At 41.4% G+C, this 18,901-nt stretch overlaps 1 protein-coding gene across 2 annotated transcripts; it reads right to left on the bottom strand.

Annotated features, from left to right (window-relative positions):
• Window positions 1-1,044: 1,044 nt before the first annotated feature.
• Window positions 1,045-12,008, bottom strand: ccnt2b (cyclin T2b). 2 transcript variants are annotated; one of them, XM_026947750.3, is made up of 9 exons: window positions 11,793-12,008; window positions 9,507-9,588; window positions 9,218-9,346; window positions 8,574-8,634; window positions 8,057-8,119; window positions 7,606-7,651; window positions 3,988-4,151; window positions 3,529-3,599; window positions 1,045-3,370 (listed from the first exon to the last, which is right to left on the bottom strand). In XM_026947750.3, exons 1-9 carry the CDS (start codon window positions 11,948-11,950, stop codon window positions 2,456-2,458), a joined length of 1,689 nt encoding a protein of 562 aa, XP_026803551.1. In that variant the 5' UTR covers window positions 11,951-12,008; the 3' UTR covers window positions 1,045-2,455. The 2 variants fall into 2 exon arrangements, 1 of the variants encoding a protein (XP_026803551.1); XR_008300981.1 differs by lacking the exons at window positions 1,045-3,370; window positions 3,529-3,599 and having other exon boundaries at window positions 4,011-4,151; window positions 7,285-7,651.
• Window positions 12,009-18,901: the final 6,893 nt, after the last annotated feature.

Genomic DNA, 18,901 nt, shown 5'->3' with positions numbered 1-18,901 from the left:
GAGCCAGTCGAGCTGAAATTAAAAAGGCGGGTTACGCAGGATCAGTTTTGAAGCATTACGTCACCACTTTCTCTTGCTGCCAGAAGACAGACAACAGAACTAGAACATATTCATTTATACAGAAGTTTAAGACGTACAATCTGTTTTTGAGGTTAGTGCCGAGAGGAAAGTGGAGCATCTGCCTCCGTTTGCTGAGTTTGTGTACGTGAGCACACACCTGCTCAATCGAGGGGCTCGGCTGCTGTGTTCCGAGTACAACGCAGTGACAATCTCCATAAATCAGCGCTCAGCCTCTTGGGGAATGAAGACTCTCAAATGGTTCTGCTGGGTTTTCAAGTGTCCCTTCAGCCCACATTATAAAGATCAGCAGCTGCTGCGAATACACAACTCAACATCGCCACCTAGTGGCGGCAAATACAGGTTGCCCTAGAGTTACCAAAACTTAACACTAGAAAGTGTCAGTATTAATCACAATCTCACGAAATATCAGAAAATTAGAGAGAGAAAACTATGCAGGAAAAAGGGTGATATGAAAATAGCAAACTAATTGTAACATTTTACTCACCACAACACAGGACGCGGTCATACGATGGCTGTTTCAAAAGACACAATCTCACTCTGGTCTGTTAAACGTTTTCCCACACTGTACCTAATAAAAAATTCCATATTGTGTATTTAATACAGGTAGTCAAGAACATGACGGGTGATTACCATACAACTGGTACTGATTTTTTTTTCCTTTCCAAATTAACACAAGACAGAAATCACCAATTCTGCACCAAGATATGTATATGCCTTGGTGTTTAAATGCATTCGAGCATGTTTGATTCATATAGTTGGACCTCATTCTTTTTATGGTGTTTAATTTCTCCCCAAAACAAAAAAAATTCAAGGAATTCCTACCATTAATTCAAGTCGGCTTGAGTGCATATTTCTCAGTCATATTTCTGTCTAATCCGAATCAAGTTCTTATCTACAATTCCCAAAACAAATACATTTTTGCAACAGATTAATATTCGTGACGATAAAAATAAATGACTGACATTTAGTTTCTCAGGGTGGTTTATTAGATTAATCATCCAACATTACCATCACCAGACTTTGACTCAAATTCCAGGCTCTTACAGAGAACTGTGGCATCCTAAATAGAACAGAAAAGCACTTCACAGCGAAGAAAAAAAAAAAAAAAAAAAACCTAAATTCTCCTTGAGATCTCATAATGGAGGTGTTACACCGAGGCACTGAGCTAACTGGACCCTTCAGGAATTTGAGGACTAGCATTTTTCTTTTTTTTTTTTTTTTTTAAGAATACATCATATGGATCCTATATCGCAGTATTAAAAGAGAAACTTTTATTCTTACTCTTTATATCCCATGTAACACTAACGCATCCTGATTCCTCTTATACAGGGATGGTTTACACACATTAGGACGCAGAGCTCCTCAATGTCTCGACTCTCCGTCTGAGGAAGCGATAAGGAACAATTATCTGAGATTAAGCCTCGCCTTGGGAAATTGGTATAATTTATACAATCTGTTAAACTGACTCTGCTGAAAAGGCGGTTTCGCAGAAGCCGGCCTTCTTTGACCCTCGTTTACAAACGAATAAACGAGATTATGGGAGGGTGGGATTTCTGCAGAGGAGTGTACAAATCAGTCTCCATTTACTAGATGATCTGTGTGTGTTGCCACGCCTACCTGACTGACCTGATCAGCTCGCTCGAGGCTTTCAAGCTTCCACAGCTCAATTTAAAGGGCTAATGAGGTAGGAGGGCAGGGGAACGCCGACAAACCAAGGGAAAGCCTCTTACAACGTTAAGGCAATGGAATGAAGTGGACGAACGCCATCACGCCATCGCTAGAGGTAAAAGCAGGAGATTTGAGATGCTGGGAGTTCGCTATAGCCAGAATTACCAACTTTCAACAATCCCACATCAATATATTCTTAGATGTCATGGTACATACTGAAGCATCTCCAAACCTGAGCATTGTGAGAATTACAGACATAGCATTTTAAAAAGAGGGAGGGGGAAATGAGCAAACGGTTATCTGCGCCTCCCTTAAACAGTCAACGTCTTTTCAAAATTCATCCCTTTGATTAAAAAAAAAAAAAAAATCAAGTATATAGTACAAACACATAGACATGTTACAACTCTCCTTTAGTCTCATAATCCATTGTCCTTCCATCACTACAGCCAGGATAAAAAACATTATTACAGTATTTCACAGGCTGCTTTTCACGTAGTAAGCTTTAAAACTGTGAATACACTTTTTAACATACAACAACTATTTCCTTTTTTCCTCTTTTTTTTTTTTTTCTTCAGTGGAGCAACATGGTTAAATTAAGAGGTGAATATGAAAGTAACGGACCCTAACATAAAACAGTTCTTAAAAAAAAAAAAAAAAAAAAAAAAAATTTTTTTTTGCAGTTTTTAATAATCTGATTGCGTGCACTTTAGTAGTTCATGTTGTGTGCGTTGAGCAGCGAGTCGAGCATGTTGAACGTGTCTGCGTAGTCCATGTGCTGGCCATTGAGCAACAGGGGAGCCGCACTCTCGGTGCTCGGCCCCTCCCCCGGCCTCCTGTCAATCTTCCCCATCTGGGTGTGGCTGGAGGCGGGGGGCGGGGGGGCGGAGCCGGCGTGGCTCTTGGAGGAGCGATGGGCTTTGTGGTGGCTGCTGTGTGCGTGAGCGTGTGTGTGTGAATGCGTGTGCGAGTGTGTGGTGTCGTGTTTTGAAGCTCTGTGTTTCTCCCGTCCAGAGCGGGGGCTGTGTCTGCTCTTACCGCCGCTCTCCGACATTTTGATCTTCATCTTAAGCTCCTCCTGACTCGCGGCGCCGTTTTCCGTAGAGGAAGAGGAGGATGAAGGGTGACGCCGTTTCAGAGAGCCGCTCTTCATCTCCCGTTCCTGACCAGGCTGACCATATTTAACCCGTGCCAGCGAGGAGGAAGATGATGATGATGATGCTGCTGCTGCTGATGACATCAACACCGCTGATAAAGACGAAGACGAAGCCAGAGTTGCAGTTTCAGGCAGCAGGTGCCCGTGTTTGCGGCGCTGCAGCAGCTCGGCCGCTTGTTTCTCCCTGTATTTTTCCAGACTCAGTTTATTGGTGGCTGTGTGTTGCGGTTTGCTGCTGATTGGTACTCCCTGTAAGCTTGAGTGGGCGTCGGCCTGGACGTAGGAGGAGCTCGGGTTGGCTAGGCCGTTCAGAGTGTCTAACGGGAACAAAGCGGAGGGATCTGGATACATGCCCATCAAATCAGTCTTACTGTCAACCAGCAGGCTCTCCTGGTCTTGGGGCGGAGCCTGAAAGGAACCCGCCACCGACTGGCTCTCTGTTTTGGACCTTTTGGCGGCTTGAGTGGCCTAAAAAAAAAAAAAAAAGAACACAAAAAGGTGCCGTAATTTCCAAGCTCAAGCTACAAATTCAAAATGATAAAGTACTTACTGTTCCTGTAGACAAAAGGCTGCATGAAATAATTAACTACACAGATTATAGATCTGATAAACAGATGCTCACATACCCGCCAGTTTCTGATCCTTTTCAACCTGCTGGGTGTCTTCTCCAAAATCTGTAGGAACTCGTGTGTTAACTCTGAACGAGGAGTGGAAACAGAGGGAAGGGTCAGGGTTTAGAGATGGAGTGCTTGAGTTTGACTACACAAGGTTACTGTATTTTAGACAGATAAACAATATCGCTGCAGCAGCTTGTCTTACTTAGTTGGAGCTGCTCACTTACAGTTAAACATAGAGAGAAAACTGACGTTAAGCAGACTTGAATAATATATTTTACGTACGATGCGAGGAGAGAACACTAAAGCTCATAGCCAAAACACTGGCCAATTTTTTTGTTGAACTCCATGTGGAATATTAGAAACTTCGTTAGAAGAGGATAAATACCATGTACTCATTTGTTTCCCTTATTCAGCGTAAATAAGGCTCACAGAGATAAATAGTTATATCCTTAAAAGAAGAGGACTCACGGTCTAGTAGCTGCAGCGTGACTGTGGGATCCAAATACTCCCACCAGTGTTTACCGTCCGATGAGATGGGAATCTCCCAGTTGGACCACTTGCAGGCCAGGTGGATACACACACACGCCACCACTGTGGGTCTGTACTGCAGGCAGAACGTGGTCAGGTGCAGACTGCAGGACACACAAAGACAAAAATGGGAGACTCACTTATTGTGGGCCTTTTGTCATTAATGCTAAAATGAATCAGTGTTTGTGCAGGTGGTGATATTAAATAATTCGTCTTAGTTGTGGTTCTGAGACTGACGAGGATCTTGCTAGAGTCACAGGTTGTTTGTGAGACCACAGTGAATAAACACACATGACCACAGGGGCTTTCGTAGATACATGAATAACTGCTGCATAGGATGCTGACAAAAGCAAAACAGTGAGTGAATGGCAAACATTTTAACGTTTTCATAATAATAATAATTTTTTAAAAATGAAACATAATAATTAAATAAAAAAAATTATCTGTGGAATGATTCAAAATTATTGTTATGGGAACTTATGGCAGCACAGTATGGCTTTGCATCACGGATTCTTACACAGATTTTCTCTGATGGTGATATAATTATAAGCTAAGTTTTAATATACAGTGCCGTGCGTTACAACCTGGAACACAAAATATCCCATAAACACTAAAAGGGTTTGGGGTCAACATAATTTGCTTACAAATAAAAATGTCAAAGTTATGATTGCATTAGTATTCACCCCATTGCTGTGAAACCCCTAAAATAATTCTGATGCAGTCAGTTACCACAAGAAGTCACATAGCTGAACGGAGTCAACCTGTGTGCAATTAAAGTGTCATGTGATCTCAGCATAAAATCCGCCCACCAAACTTCAGTGACTGGGTAAAAAAGGGCAAAAGTCAGAGAAGTAACCAAGAGGCCAAGGGGAATGCTGAAGGAAGAATGGGTAGCATGGTGGTGGTGGTGGCATCATTCTACAGGAACGCTTTTCACCAGCAGGGACTGGGAGGCTGATCATAGTTAAACACAAGTTGGATAGAGCCAAATATAGGGCAATCCTAAAAGATAACCTGTTCCAGACCGCAAGAGACTGGAGACTGGGTGGAAGTTTACCACCCAACAGGACAACGACCCTAAGCATACTGCCAAAGCTACACTGGAGTGGTTCAAATCCAAGAACCTGAATGTGCTAAATAGTCCAAAAAGCACAGACCTCAATCTGATTGAGAATCCGTGGCAAGACTTGATCACTGCTGTTCACTAGTGCAAAGCAATTTTGGCAAGAAGAACGGTGGGAAAATGTTAGAACCCATGTGTGTGAAGTTGTTCCCTCTGACTTACAACTGTAATTGCAGCCAAAGGAGGTTCTAACAGGTATTGAAGACTTGCACAAACAATACGTCTGTTTTTTTTTCCTTTTTCCCCCACTTTGTCATGATAAACATTTGGTGCAACAGAAACGCATTCGCCCTGTCATCCGGAGCGCACGGGTTTGAATCCTGATGATACCACGGCCACCTGTGGAGTCCAGGAGAGCGAGATAGCAAAGTTGGCCATACTCTCCGGTTGGTAGGTATCATATGATACGGCAGAGCTGGCTGGTGGTAACTGGCCAAGACCAAATTAGGGCGGTGAATACTTATGCAATGAACTGCAAGTTAATAATTAACAACAGCAACTATATTAAATGAACACCAATGTACTATAATTGGCGTAAAGCGTACTTGTATTGAAGCAGCTTTTAGTTCTTCTGTTCCTGTTATCACTTGTCAGTAAAAAAGTTCCCCAACCATTTGATTGGAGTATTGGTACAGTACGTACTCCTTAATGCAGTCAGTTAAATTCAGCGGGTAGAGCTTTAATTTTACTTCGATAGATAAACATTAGCTGATAATAATCCACGCTAGAGCCGCCGCTGTACGCAGTTAATTAGCTGGTGACATTCAGTTTACGCGGCACGGTGTTTTGTTTGTTTAATTAAATGCAGTTGAGTTTGTACTGCATAAAATTGTTGTCTGATCAATTCACAACGTGCGTTCAGTCGACTGTTACGTTAAACGAAACAACGTATTCTATAATTATAAAGCTTGTAAACAAGTTGTCAAGGCAAAGGCAGGTGGAGTCAAATGGAAATCCACGTTGTCAGCATGGGTGAGAGACATGCAGGACACCACTGAACTAAGCATTCGTTAAGAAAATAAAAATAAAACGTGTCAGTAAATTGACGTGTACAAGACAGTGAAATGTATTGATTTTATTTTCTTTACGAATGCAAGATTTAGAGTGCGCAAGTTAACCCTAAATTGATATAGCAACAGAAAGAGCAACCTCATCTGCACAGTAAAATCTCTATGCACATCTTTATGTCTTTGTAGGTAATTTGAACTATTTAGGCCCGAGGACTATTTTTATATTTTCACACTGATCCTTCACACTGCTTCCCTCCTTCTTCTGCACTGGGCTTCAAACTTGCTAAGCATGATGAAATCTTTCTCGTCCCATGACGTGTTCAAAGTAGAAAAGTCAACGTCTGATCATTTGAGTTGTGCAATTCAAACATGTTGGTTTTCCTTCTGCTTTTTCCAACTTTCACATCCATTATGTTAAAAAAAGAAATAAATCACTTAAAGATTTTCACATTTCATCAGGACTACTTGTTACTTCCTGTCATTTCTATCATTTTACCATGGCTATTTCCTTATCAGGAGTATATCGTTATTGAAATATTGATTTTGCCAGCTGCCAAGAGCTTAGTCTCACAGTGGGCTTGCACCTTACCGTGAAGAATTCCACGTGCTCTGATGTACTAGGAACATTATATTATATTATATGTTAGTTGGCCAATGCGCAGGATAAAAGTACTTTCTGTGCATCCTTAAACCAAACATATCTGGTAAGGGATTATTTTTAAAATTCTCACTGACAAGAGAAATATGAAAAATAAATCAAATAGAAATTCATTTAAAAAAAAAAAAAAAAAAAGCGACTAAAAAATTAAAATGATCAGCCTCAGCAAGCACAATAATGTTAGTATGCTAAAATTCTGAGTAAGGAGAAAAAAAAAAAAAAGAAAAAAAATATATATATACCTGCATGTTGGCTTAAAAAAAAAAAAAAAAAGAAAAAAAATATATATACCTGCATGTTGGCTTAAAAAAAAAAAAAAAAAAAAGTATGCTGCAGAATGTTTTTGAATAATTTTTGAATAACAAAAACTATTTTTTTGTTCTTTTTTTTAGGCAACAAGTTTTATTTTGACAAGAAAATAAAGAACTGCGAGTTGATTTACTTACCGGCACGGCCTCTAAGTTTACCCCTTTGCAACCCTGAGCTGATATTCAGGCTACCAATTGAGTCATTAGACCTACTGCACTCTGAATCAAGCAATAGTCACGAGCACCTCTACACCTCGCACTGTGCCGTTCAGCCTCCCGCGCCAACACTAGGCCCTCGTACAGTACACCGCACCGCGCCGGGCCTCGAGGGGCCACCCGCAGGCGTGCCACCCCACGCCATGGCACGAGAAAGGGCGTCGGCTACGGGGAGGAGAAGCGGGCAGAACGGGAAGCTATAGGGTGCCATGGTAGTGCAACAAATACGGTCAGGGTAACAACCTGTTGGTAGCCATGAAATAGGAGGTCTGGGCCAAGTCCTTGCTCGCTGTGTGGACAGAGACAGAGAGAAACATTAGAACAGTTAGAACTACCGTCATTTCTTTCAGACGTAATGTACAAAAAGATCATGTAGCAATTAGAGGCATCAATATAATCAATATATCAATATGATACTGATTCTGATGCATTATACATAATCATGCTCACTGCATTCATCCAGTAAGAATACTTTTCAATTTATATCTTACAAATGACTTGATTCTAAGGAAAAAAATATGGTCATTGATACTAGGCTTGGTTTTTTTAGACCACATTGCCCAGTATTTAAAAAAAAAAAAATTGAAATGCAATAAAGACAGGCTTAAAGGAGTTTAAGGTGAAATAATGCAGAGAGATTAACTGATAGAAGAAAGAAAAATGTAATGTTTTGAGGAAAGTTGGAAGATTCTACCTCGTACTAGCTGGGAACATCTCACCACATCTGTGTGTGGATGATCTATAGTAATCTCAAAGCCTGAAAAGAAACGAAATACAGCATCAGATTCGGTGTAGAGAGAAACCACTCATTGCTAAAAGACAAGCAGCTGCGATACGGATTAAATCGAGCACGAGCAAGAACACAACGTTATAATCACAGTCCGGACAGGAGCATTTACAAGTATATAAAAACGATAATGTGGATTTATGTCCGTAACCAGATAACAGGACATTAACCGCAATTTTATTGCATTTTAACAGACCCGCTAGAGAGTCACTGCATTATGCGAGTGTAATTAATGCACTAGTCGTTACTGGTTATGTTATAAGTAATGTTATATGAGTAATAAATTACTGCAGGGCCAATAAGCCATATCAATCAAGCAACCCTTATATGCAGGCAGCGTGCTGTGTGTATGCGTCTCTCTCTCTCTCTCACACACACACACACACACACACACACACACACACACACCTATCTGTAGACTTACCGAGTGTTTGCAGCACTATGGTTTCTAGAAGCACCAGTTCTTGTGCTTGTTGGAGGTATGTCTGCGGACCAACAGGCAGACAATCATTACTCTACACACTCAGATTTATAAAAAACACACACACTGAAGCCATGTGGACTGTCAATCAGAAACACGATAACTGTAATGAGCTCAAGCACATATTTGCTCTTATACGAGCCCCAGTGCTATTTATGTGCAATAACAAGCAGCGTTTATCTACTAACTACTAATTACCCGATAAAACTCAGGCTACACCCGTCGCCTTTAGAACTCTGCTGTTCGATTTCACCGAGTCATCTGCTCAGTGACTCAGCTTTTAGCAACAGGCTTAAAGGTCCCTGGAAGTTCATCGCCTACATTTCATAATTCATTTCAGTAATCGATTAATCATTAATTAACTTAATTAGGAATAGTTAAATTATTCCTAATTCAAAGGTCACGTTAGTGATAGCGTCAGTTATTCACTGCGTCAGCTCTGTTGTGGTCACTTCTTTTTCGTTAGTGTTAAAATATAAAAAGTTAAGTTCTATTACAGAGTAGACAAAATTCGCTTCCATCCAGTGTGTATTTTTTATTTGTTTTTTTTTTTTTAAGTGTCGGTAATGGTGACGTTGTGCACTCACATTGCTATTGGTGTCCAGTGGAGGTTCTTGCGGATTAAGACAGGCGTGTGCCACTTTAATGACGTGTTCAAGTTTCCGGGGTTGCTCTTCCACTTTAGCAGCTAAAAATAGAGTGGTGGGAGAGATGATCTACGAGAGACGGGAACAGCGTGTTAGCACACTCGGGCTCGATACGTGGCCAGTCCGTGACTCATGAACCAAAGGCATTAAAATGATGTGGCTTATCTTTAAATACCTGCAAAGCTCAGCGCTAATCAGGAGAGCGTCATAAACAGGGTAGGGTACTCACGTTTCGATGGAACTTCGTGAAGGAGTTGAGCATATAAAATCGGTGCATATAGACGATGGCAGTGTTGATTGTAAGCTGGGAGCTGAAAAGGAAACAACTAAGGAAAAATAATCAGAGCACTAATACCGCCACCACAGAGAACAGCACTGACGTTAGCTTTAGCTATATACCAAGTGGAATAAAAATAACGGCTGAATACTAACTACTGCGAGAGGCTATTTCATACACCACATTCTGCATTTCAACAGGAAGAGCGAAGGTGTTCGTGACTCAAACGCCGTTACGGTTCTCACACTCTTATTCACAGTGTATGTGCAGACAACTACCTCACTGCTGACTTTTTCAAAATACTGATTAAATGCATTTGTCTATTTTTTTTAACACTTGAAAATCTTTACTGCATTGCCTCACACCTCCAGGGTTGGGGGTTCGATTCCCAGCCCCGCCCTGTGTGCACTTAGTTCGCATGTTCATCCCGCGCTTCGGGGGTTTCCTCCAGTTTCCTCCCCTCAGTCCAAAGACATGTGTTGTAGGCTGACTGGCATCTCTAAACTGTCTGTAGTGTGTGAATGTGTGCGTGTGCGAGTGTGTGATTGTGCCCTGCGATGGGTTGGCACCCCATCCAGGGCGTCCCCCTGCCTTGTGTCCAGAGTCCCCTGGCATAGGCTCCAGGCTCCCCGCGACCCAGCGTAGGATAAGCGGTACAGAAGATGGACTGATGGATGGATGGATCCTTACTCCAGTAGTTGTCATCTCTTGTGTGTCCGGCTCGCCCTATTACCATCCTACATCAGCTCTCCGTCTGTGTTCGGAGGATGCGGCGGCACTGGAAACCCTTCGGCTGTGTAACCCGACTGCTGCTACAAACCCGCTACACTGCCAACTTAACCAAACACACAGAACAACATGACATTGCTGACCTAAATCTATTTCCGGCCACACAGCCATGTACTCTGCTACGCTGGTTAGATTATTTTTGTCTCAGCACACCGCATTTCCTCGCAGCCACCTATAAATACCCCAAACGTACGAGATCTTTAAGGAAAAGCTCCTTCAAAGAAAGAGCAATAATCAGAGAATTTGATCTTTTTGTTTCCTTTAAGTTTGTCACATATATACAAGGATATGCAAAGAGAATTTGTATAAAGATTACCTAATACTTAATGTGGGTTTTAAATGCTCGATTAATACCGTGAAACCGTGATATTTTGAGACTAGGTTATCATACCTTGAACATTTCAGACCATGTACATGTTCAAGCCAAATCATAACACAAATGAGAAACTCTGTACTTTAACCATAAGTGGTTTTCTGTCACTATTTAATTTATACTTCTACAAACAAAGAATTAGCTGCCTTGCTAGCTAGCTAAGCTAATAACCCTGGACTCGCTAAGTAACACTAGCATTATACCGTCTGCTAACTAGCTAGGAATAAAACTATAGTTTTATATAATATATCATTTTCTCGACGAAGTTCACGTTAGTTCACGTTAATTATATGTAAGAAAATGTTAATATCAAAAACTAGCAAGTCCTCCGCTGTGGCCGAGCTGCATTTTAATTCCCAGCCGTATTCACACAAACCCCGTTAGCTTTTAGCTCATGCTAGCCTGCAGTCCACCAATCGGGACGCGGCACGGCTTGACGTCACGGCCAGCGTATTAAGTAATAAGTCATTAGCCAAAGAGTCGGCTCTTTGAATCGACTCCTTGAGGTGAGCGGTGAGAACTGACTCGGATACATGAATATGTTTGTGTACCTGTAAGCACTGCTGGTTTAAGCATCTGAGCTGCTCGTTAGTGTGAGCAGTGAGCTCTGTGTGAATAAAGCAGCATGATGAGATAAATGGCAGACACAGTACCATTAATGCAGGGACGCGTATTATGTGAGTCAATTCACGTGTGGATCCGAAAGAGTCGGTGAGCCGACGAGTCAAGGGACGCGATTCAGTGAAAAGATCCGGAATTCCCGTTACTACAGCCTTTCCCAGAGCAGGGGGCGATATTTCTCGAAATACAGGTGGGAAAAAAAAATACGCCGTCGCACGAGCTAGCTTAGCTTAGCTTCCTCACTTCCTTCCCTCCCTTTGTACCACACTTTACAGCTCATCCCACATATTAAAGCATTTACACAGTAAATTCCAGATAAATATCACTCAGTAGCTCGTCTCTGGTCACTTCCGGCTATAAAAGAAGGGTTTACGCTCCGCAGCAGTCGCACATTAGAGGAAAATAGCGCTAAGTGATCGCACCTCGGCCCCGCTGGGCTTCAGCTGAAAGGATACACGTTAAGCCGCTGGCCCATGTCCTGGATGAGGTTGGCAGCTTGCTGTCGGTAAGATAATTCCCGGTCTGGCTCGATTCCGCAGCGGCGAGACGGCGTGTTTTCGATTTGTTCCCGGGTGAAGAGCCATTTCGTGGAGCCTCGCAGCACCATCGCCATGTTCGTCCCGACGCCGCTCGCCTCCTTCCGCTGACGTCATTGTCACATCCGGAACATTTCGCTGTAGTTATTCTCACCACCACCTAGCGGTCGGGGATAAAAACAGCAGCCCACGAGGACTTCAGGACGCTGACACATGCACATACCTGAAAATTACTCTCAAACACATGGATTTAGTTCATCATAAACACCTCTTCATGTTTTTAAGTGACAAAACAACCCACAATTACCCATAATCCCCCTTAGATACATATCTATCTATCTATCTATCTATGCATGGACTCCACAAGACCTCGGAAGGTGTGCTGTGTGTGGTATCTGGCACCAGGACGTTCGCAGCAGATCCTTTAAGTCCTGTAAGCAGCGAGGCGGGGCCTCCGAAGATCAGACTTGTTTGTCCAGCACATCCCACAGATGCTCGATCGGATTGAGATCTGGGGAATTTGGAGGCCAAGTCAACACTCTTTGTCATGCTCTTCAAACCATTCCTGAACAGTTTTTGCAGTGTAGCAGGACGCATTATCCTGCTGAAAGAGGCCACTTCCATTAGGCATCATTTTGTGCTACAGTAGCTGTTCTGTGGGATCGAACCAGACGGTCTAGCCTTCGCTCCCCACGTGCACCAATGAGCCTTGGATGCCCACGACCCTGTCGCCGGTTCACCGGTTGTCCTTCCTTGGACCACTTTTGGTAGGTACTAACCACTGCATACCGGGAACACCCAACAAGACCTGCTGTTTTGGAGATGCTCCGACCCAGTCATCTAGCCAAACAATTTGGCCCTTGTCAAAGACTCTCAGATCCTTACACTTGCCCATTTTTCCTGCTTCCATCACATCAACTTCTAATATATCTCACCCCTTGACAGGTGCAGTTGTAACGAGATAATCGATGTTATTCACTTCACCTCTCAGTGTGTATATGTATACATAGACTTCTACACATGCACTTTGAAGAGCATATTAATAAGCTGCATTGCCTTGTGGTTTGGCAACAGACTCCTAAACAACAGCCGCCCTCTACCACTTCCTCTTCTACTTCTGTCTTCCTAGTATGCATTCTGAATGTATAAACACTGAAGTGTGTACTTTACAGTTCTTTTACATTGGTCTTTATGTTTCATTTATTATTATTTATCATTTATTTTCTACTGCAGCATCTGTGAATACGTGCAAACTGACAATTTCATTGTTCAAGGAGCTCATGCATAAGATAATAAAGTTCTTGAATCTCGAGTCTTGACTCTTGATTGGAGTGCGATGAATCAGCATTTTGTTAAATCTGATAGTGAGCTCCATATCACTGCTTCACCATAAGGGACACTCCTCTTACTGCCACCAGGGAAGTAGCCATAGCACACCTCAATTGGCTCTTGACCTGCATTGAGGATGCCGTGTAATCACTTCCTTTACCAAGTGAGCTAACCTTTAAACAGAGCCCCTCTATGGTGCTCTCCAAAGCATACAAATGTATGTGGTCCTCAAGAGCAGTTTGGTTGATTATTTTATTAATAAACTCTGGTGCCAATACCTTTGGAAGGAATTGTGGGTTTGGCCACAGCGTGACATTTGAACTCTGGTTCCCAAAACAGACGTGCGTGTGACTGATTAGGCGTGCAAATTGCCAATTCTTGGCCGGCAAGAAAGCTGTCTTATGTGAAGTTGTCTGCATCTTCTGTTGGTTTTAAATGGCAAGTTGCACAAACTCCTTTGCACCATGTTCCATTTGCTTGCATATAACTGATGTCCAAAAGAATGTGGACACTTGATCATGACCCTCATATGTGGGCCTTCCCCAATTTTTTTTCCACAAGTTGGAGGCACATGATTGTCTAGAATGTCTTTGTGTGCTTACCATTATGATTTCCCTTCACTGGCACTAAGGGGACCTAAACCTGTCCCAGCATGACAATGCCCCTGGGCACAAAGTCAACACCATATTAATCGCATGCCCTTGGAATGGGATGTTCGGCAAGCACATATGGGTGTCGTGGTCAGGTGTCTACATACATTTGGCCATATAGTGTAACTATATGTACAGATGAATCAGGCACATTCATAAAAGTCAGTCTGGCCCCTAGCAATCCATCATCCCTGTATGCTGGAGCTGCTCCCAGGGGCCAGGCCCATTAATTGAAGGTGTGTGGTACTGCTGTGAGATAGCAAGTCTGCCACCTAACTCCCTCAGCTCAATAGGTAAGCAACTCTTAGAGACAGAAGATGTGCACGAGTTAGCTTGCCCACCTCAACATTGTCTTGGAGTCTACCACTGCACCACAGAACATACCCAAGTAGAGGTCACAGTGTCTGCCCTATACAGAACCCTTACAGGATGGCCCCACATGGACACCCTAAAGATTTGCACTTCCCAAAAACTGTTTATGCCCAAGACTGACCTTTGCTTCAGTGGATAATTTCACCTGGATACTGTAGAGAACTGCTGCTGTAATCATAAAGCCAGCCCTGTGCTCATCCCAGGACTCTTATTCACAATCTGCTCATACTGAACATCCTGTAAACACAATGAGTAATGACTTATAATCCCACTATCTGGTGTTAGCCAGAAGAGGACGGGTTGCTCATTAGGGATCTAAATCTACAGAGTTCTGTAAAGCTTCCATGTGACAATGTCTAGTGTTAAAAGCGCTATACAAATACAACTGAACGGATTTGAATTGCTCATAGGAAAGACAGTTCTTTGAATAGCTTCCCAAAGGGTTCTCTTCTGAACCAAATATATCAATAATTTTCACAGAATAAAACTGGTGTTCTGGCTTGTTTTTCTCAGACGACCCCAATGGATGGTTTATGTTGCCTTTACAAGGTGATTATTGATTAAGCCATGCAGGAACTGCTCCATGAACATTCATTCTTAGTTTAGCTCAGTGCGGTACACTCTATAAAACATAAACGTCTTTTTATTGATTTTGTTTTGGCACCTGCCAGCAAGTAATGGGCTGAAGTGTATACTCGTGACACACAGCTGTAGCTCAGCAGTTCACAGTGATTGGAAGGTTGTCAGATTAAATCTCAGGACTGTCAGAGAGCTACTCAGGCAGTCCTCAGGCCAAGAAGAGGACTGTGGAGATGATGGGTTCAAACTAGTGCTGCTACATTACCAAAAAAAAAAAAACACCACTTTTTTTTTTTTAGCTCAATCCATCCCACACAGAGACGAAAGCTAATACAAATCTTAATCTGACAGATGTCAAAAATGTCAGGACTGTAAAAAAAAAAAAAAAGGGTGGGGGTGGGGGGGAGGGGGAGGGGTTAAACATGCACATATACGTCACTGACCTTTGCATTGATTGAACATTGCATTGATTGAACATATTAAGACAATCTCAAAGATTAAAAAATGTAAATGTACAGTTTTATAAACTCTGGAAATCTTTTACTGGGTAGCATTGATTATCATGGCTTGCTTTTCTTCTTTCAGATGGAAGGTGAAATCTGATATCTATCAATAGCTCGACAATAAAACTATTAGGTTTGAGCAATGCATCATGTCATGAGAATGGCAAGGGGGTAAACTTTCTCTCTCTCTCTCACACACACACACACACACACACGATTACGTCTACAATGGTCAACCCATAGTGACATGAAGTGATGTAAGCCTTATATTTTTGCAACATTTATATTATTTTTTTTTAAACCAACCCAATTAATCCAGACTTTCTCTTTAAGGCAGGTTGACTCATTTATGGTATAAGGATAAGGCTACTGAGCCTGGTGGTGGTGTTTAATCAGTCAACTTTAGGTTGCAATTTTAGCTTTGAGACACAAGATGGAAGCACAACGACACTTCTTTGGGTTGCCCTGCTGTTCTCAACACAGTTTTGTCAACTTTCCCTAAGGCCCAGGTTCCTACCCCAACTCCCAAACCCCCTCCCCCCTTGACCTGTCCTGCACATTTTAGTTTATTTAGTGGGAAGAACTGTTGAATCAATTCAATCAAGCAGGGAAAACAGTAAAATGTGTAGAACAGGAAGTACTCCGGGACCAGGGTTAGGAACGTTTGCCTTAATGACTTAGACCTACAGCACATGGGGAGTGATAGCAATACAAGTAGAAGAAAGATTAGTGTGTCTTCTGGGTAAGGTCTTCTCCTGGAGACTATGGTTATGTTAACTCAACCCTTACCATGCAAAGACTCACCTTACTAACTTCATTTTAACTGATAAGGAACTGAAACAGATAGCAAACAGGGATTCCCCATCCCTGTTTGCCAGAGGCGGATTAATGTCTACACAGGCCCCTAGACTCAGCGATTCCATGAGCCCCAAACCCCCGCCCCCCAAAACCACAACCTAAAAACACACATGAGTCAAATCCACACATTTTACCATGTTCTAGTTTAAGTCTGAGGATGAGAACTCTCCCAATTTGAGTTTTAGCAATCATTTTCTTAGACAAGTGAATTTACTGAAAGGTTACCAGGAAACTACAAGGTTCATTAAATTCATTCCCAATATGCACACCTTCATTCTTAATCTTATGCCTAATATACTGAAAACGGCTCCGTTAATGTTTCTTATCTCATCACATTGACTATGACTCATTACATTACATGAATCATATACATGTTTGCATCCCTGGATATTACTGCCAGTCGTTTAATGTTCCTATCGTAAAACAGTTGTCAAATATTAAACTTTAGCTGCTTAGCTTACATCTTACTTTGCACTCTTTCACCATTAAAACTGAAGCATCTTTAAGCCCGCCTTCTTTGATTTGACTGGCCATCTCAAACACTTCGACATTGACGAACGCTGCTAGACTGCTGGGGCAGACCACGCTAAAAATGTAATTTTTTTTTTACTTTTTGTCATCCTAACAACATACATAGCGGTGCATAATGGAGTGCAGCACCCCCTCAGTGTCTGTGGTGGTTACAGCCTTGTATCTTTTGTTTGTAGGTTAATGAGGTTACATTTGAAATTGACGTAGGGAGGGGCAACGTAAACCTGTCATCTGTGCAGCGTGCTCGTCAATTGCCTGTTATTTTACAACCTCCGTCCAGTAACACTAGTAATTACTACTGTAGAAATAATAATTACGGATCGATCGAATACATGAGTGGGATTTGATATGACAGTTTAAAAAAATATAAGTAAAAACCATTGAACAGAGGCCCCCTGATCACTGTGGGCCCCTAGGCTACACCCTGGGTTAGCCTGTGCATTAATCCGCCCCTGCTGTTTGCAGATGGTGAGGGAAGCTCACAAGGAAGCATTGAGACACAGTTGATCTGAACCTAAAAAAGAACATGTAAGTAATGTTGACATAAGCTAAACAGAAGTGTGTGCGAGACGAACATACGCCTGTTTACCAGCTGGAACAGAAAAGTGAACATTTTATCAGCTGTCATGTTCATATAGGACAGCTGGCTACATAAAACAGAAAAGATCACTAAAAGATTATACGCTTCAGCATTTTTCTAATGAAATCTACAGCAATCATTGTTCATGCTTATCCTTATACAGCTTCACCTTTAAATGCCTTCTGCTCCTGGAGTCTACAGGCATGCTGACCCAACGCCCAAGGGTTCTTCTAATGAACTTTATCTGAGCTAATAAAGTACTGAAAGTCCTTAAGATGGTGATGGTGATTCTGGAAATGGCAAGGAAACATCATTTCATTACTGTTCAAAAATGGTAATAAATGTTGGTGCAAAAAAAAACCCCACACTTTAAGGCCTGATGTTCTTGGCCAACGTCACAATTCATTCATTCATTCATTCATTCATTCATTCATAGACCACATTTTTAGATAGATTTTTGCCAACATTAGCATTCATTCATTCATTCATTCATTCATTCATTCAGTCAGTCATTTTAGACCACGTTGTTAGATCTGATGTTTTTGCCAACATTGGCATTCATTCATTCATTCATTCATAGACCACATTTTTAGATTGATTTTTGCCAACATTAGCATTCATTCATTCATTCATTCATTCAGTCAGTCAGTCATTTTTAGACCACGTTGTTAGATCTGATGTTTTTGCCAACATTGGCATTCATTCATTCATTCGTTCATTTGTTCATTGATTCATACACTCATTTGGTCAAGCAGTCAATCATTGTAGACCACATTATTAAAACTGATGTTTTTGCCAACATTATCATTCATTCATTCATTCATTAGACCACATTTTTTCAATCTGATGTTTTTGACAATCACCACTCATTCATTTGTTAATTCATTCATTCATTCATTCATTCATTTTACCCCATGTTTTTAGATCTGATGTTTTCTGCCCATTACAATTCATTCATCCATTCATTCACCCATCCAATGATTCATGACCACATTTTTACATCCAATGTTTTCATTCATTAATTCATCCATTCATATGATCAGTCAGTCAGTCATTTTAGACCACATTGTTAGATCTGATGTTTTGCTGACACTGTCATTCATTTATTCAATTATAGATCACATTTTTAGATAGATTTTTTTGCCAACATTAGCATTCATTCATTCATTTGGTAAGTTACTCATTTATTTTTTAGAGCACATCATTAGATCTGATGTTTTTGCCCATTCATTCATTCATTCATTCATTCCAGACCATGTTTTTCAATCTGATTTTTTCAATCTGATTTTTGACTAACATCACCATTCATTCATTCATTCATTCATTTTAAGCCACATTTTAGATCAGATTTTGTTGCCATCCCTGTTCATTCATTCATTCATTCATTCATTCATTCACTCATTCTACACCACGTTTTTAGATATGATGTTTTCTAAACATCACCATTCTTTCATTCATGACCACATTTTTAGATCCAGTGTTTTCTCCAATTATCATTCATTCATTCATTGTATACCACGTTTTATATCTGTTTTTTTTTAACCAACTTCATTTATTCATTCATTCACGCACGTCACTAGCTCAATATGTAATATAGAAATCAAATATAGTCCCTGTATTACTACA

Source organism: Pangasianodon hypophthalmus, chromosome 25, assembly GCF_027358585.1.
Source record: "Pangasianodon hypophthalmus isolate fPanHyp1 chromosome 25, fPanHyp1.pri, whole genome shotgun sequence".
Taxonomy (NCBI): domain Eukaryota; kingdom Metazoa; phylum Chordata; class Actinopteri; order Siluriformes; family Pangasiidae; genus Pangasianodon; species Pangasianodon hypophthalmus.
Note: the sequence above shows the minus strand (reverse complement) of the source record. Positions and strands in the feature narration are given on the sequence as shown.

Excerpts from the sequence above, each read along its gene's own strand:
- ccnt2b (XM_026947750.3), bottom strand. The coding sequence starts at position 11,950 with ATGGCGATGGTGCTGCGAGGCTCCACGAAATGGCTCTTCACCCGGGAA. Across the intron at positions 9,347-9,506 it reads TCACGAAGTTCCATCGAAAC|ATCATCTCTCCCACCACTCT; the intron begins GTGAGTACCCTA and ends CGTCTCTCGTAG. Across the intron at positions 3,600-3,987 it reads CACGCTGCAGCTACTAGACC|AGTTAACACACGAGTTCCTA; the intron begins GTGAGTCCTCTT and ends CTCCTCGTTCAG.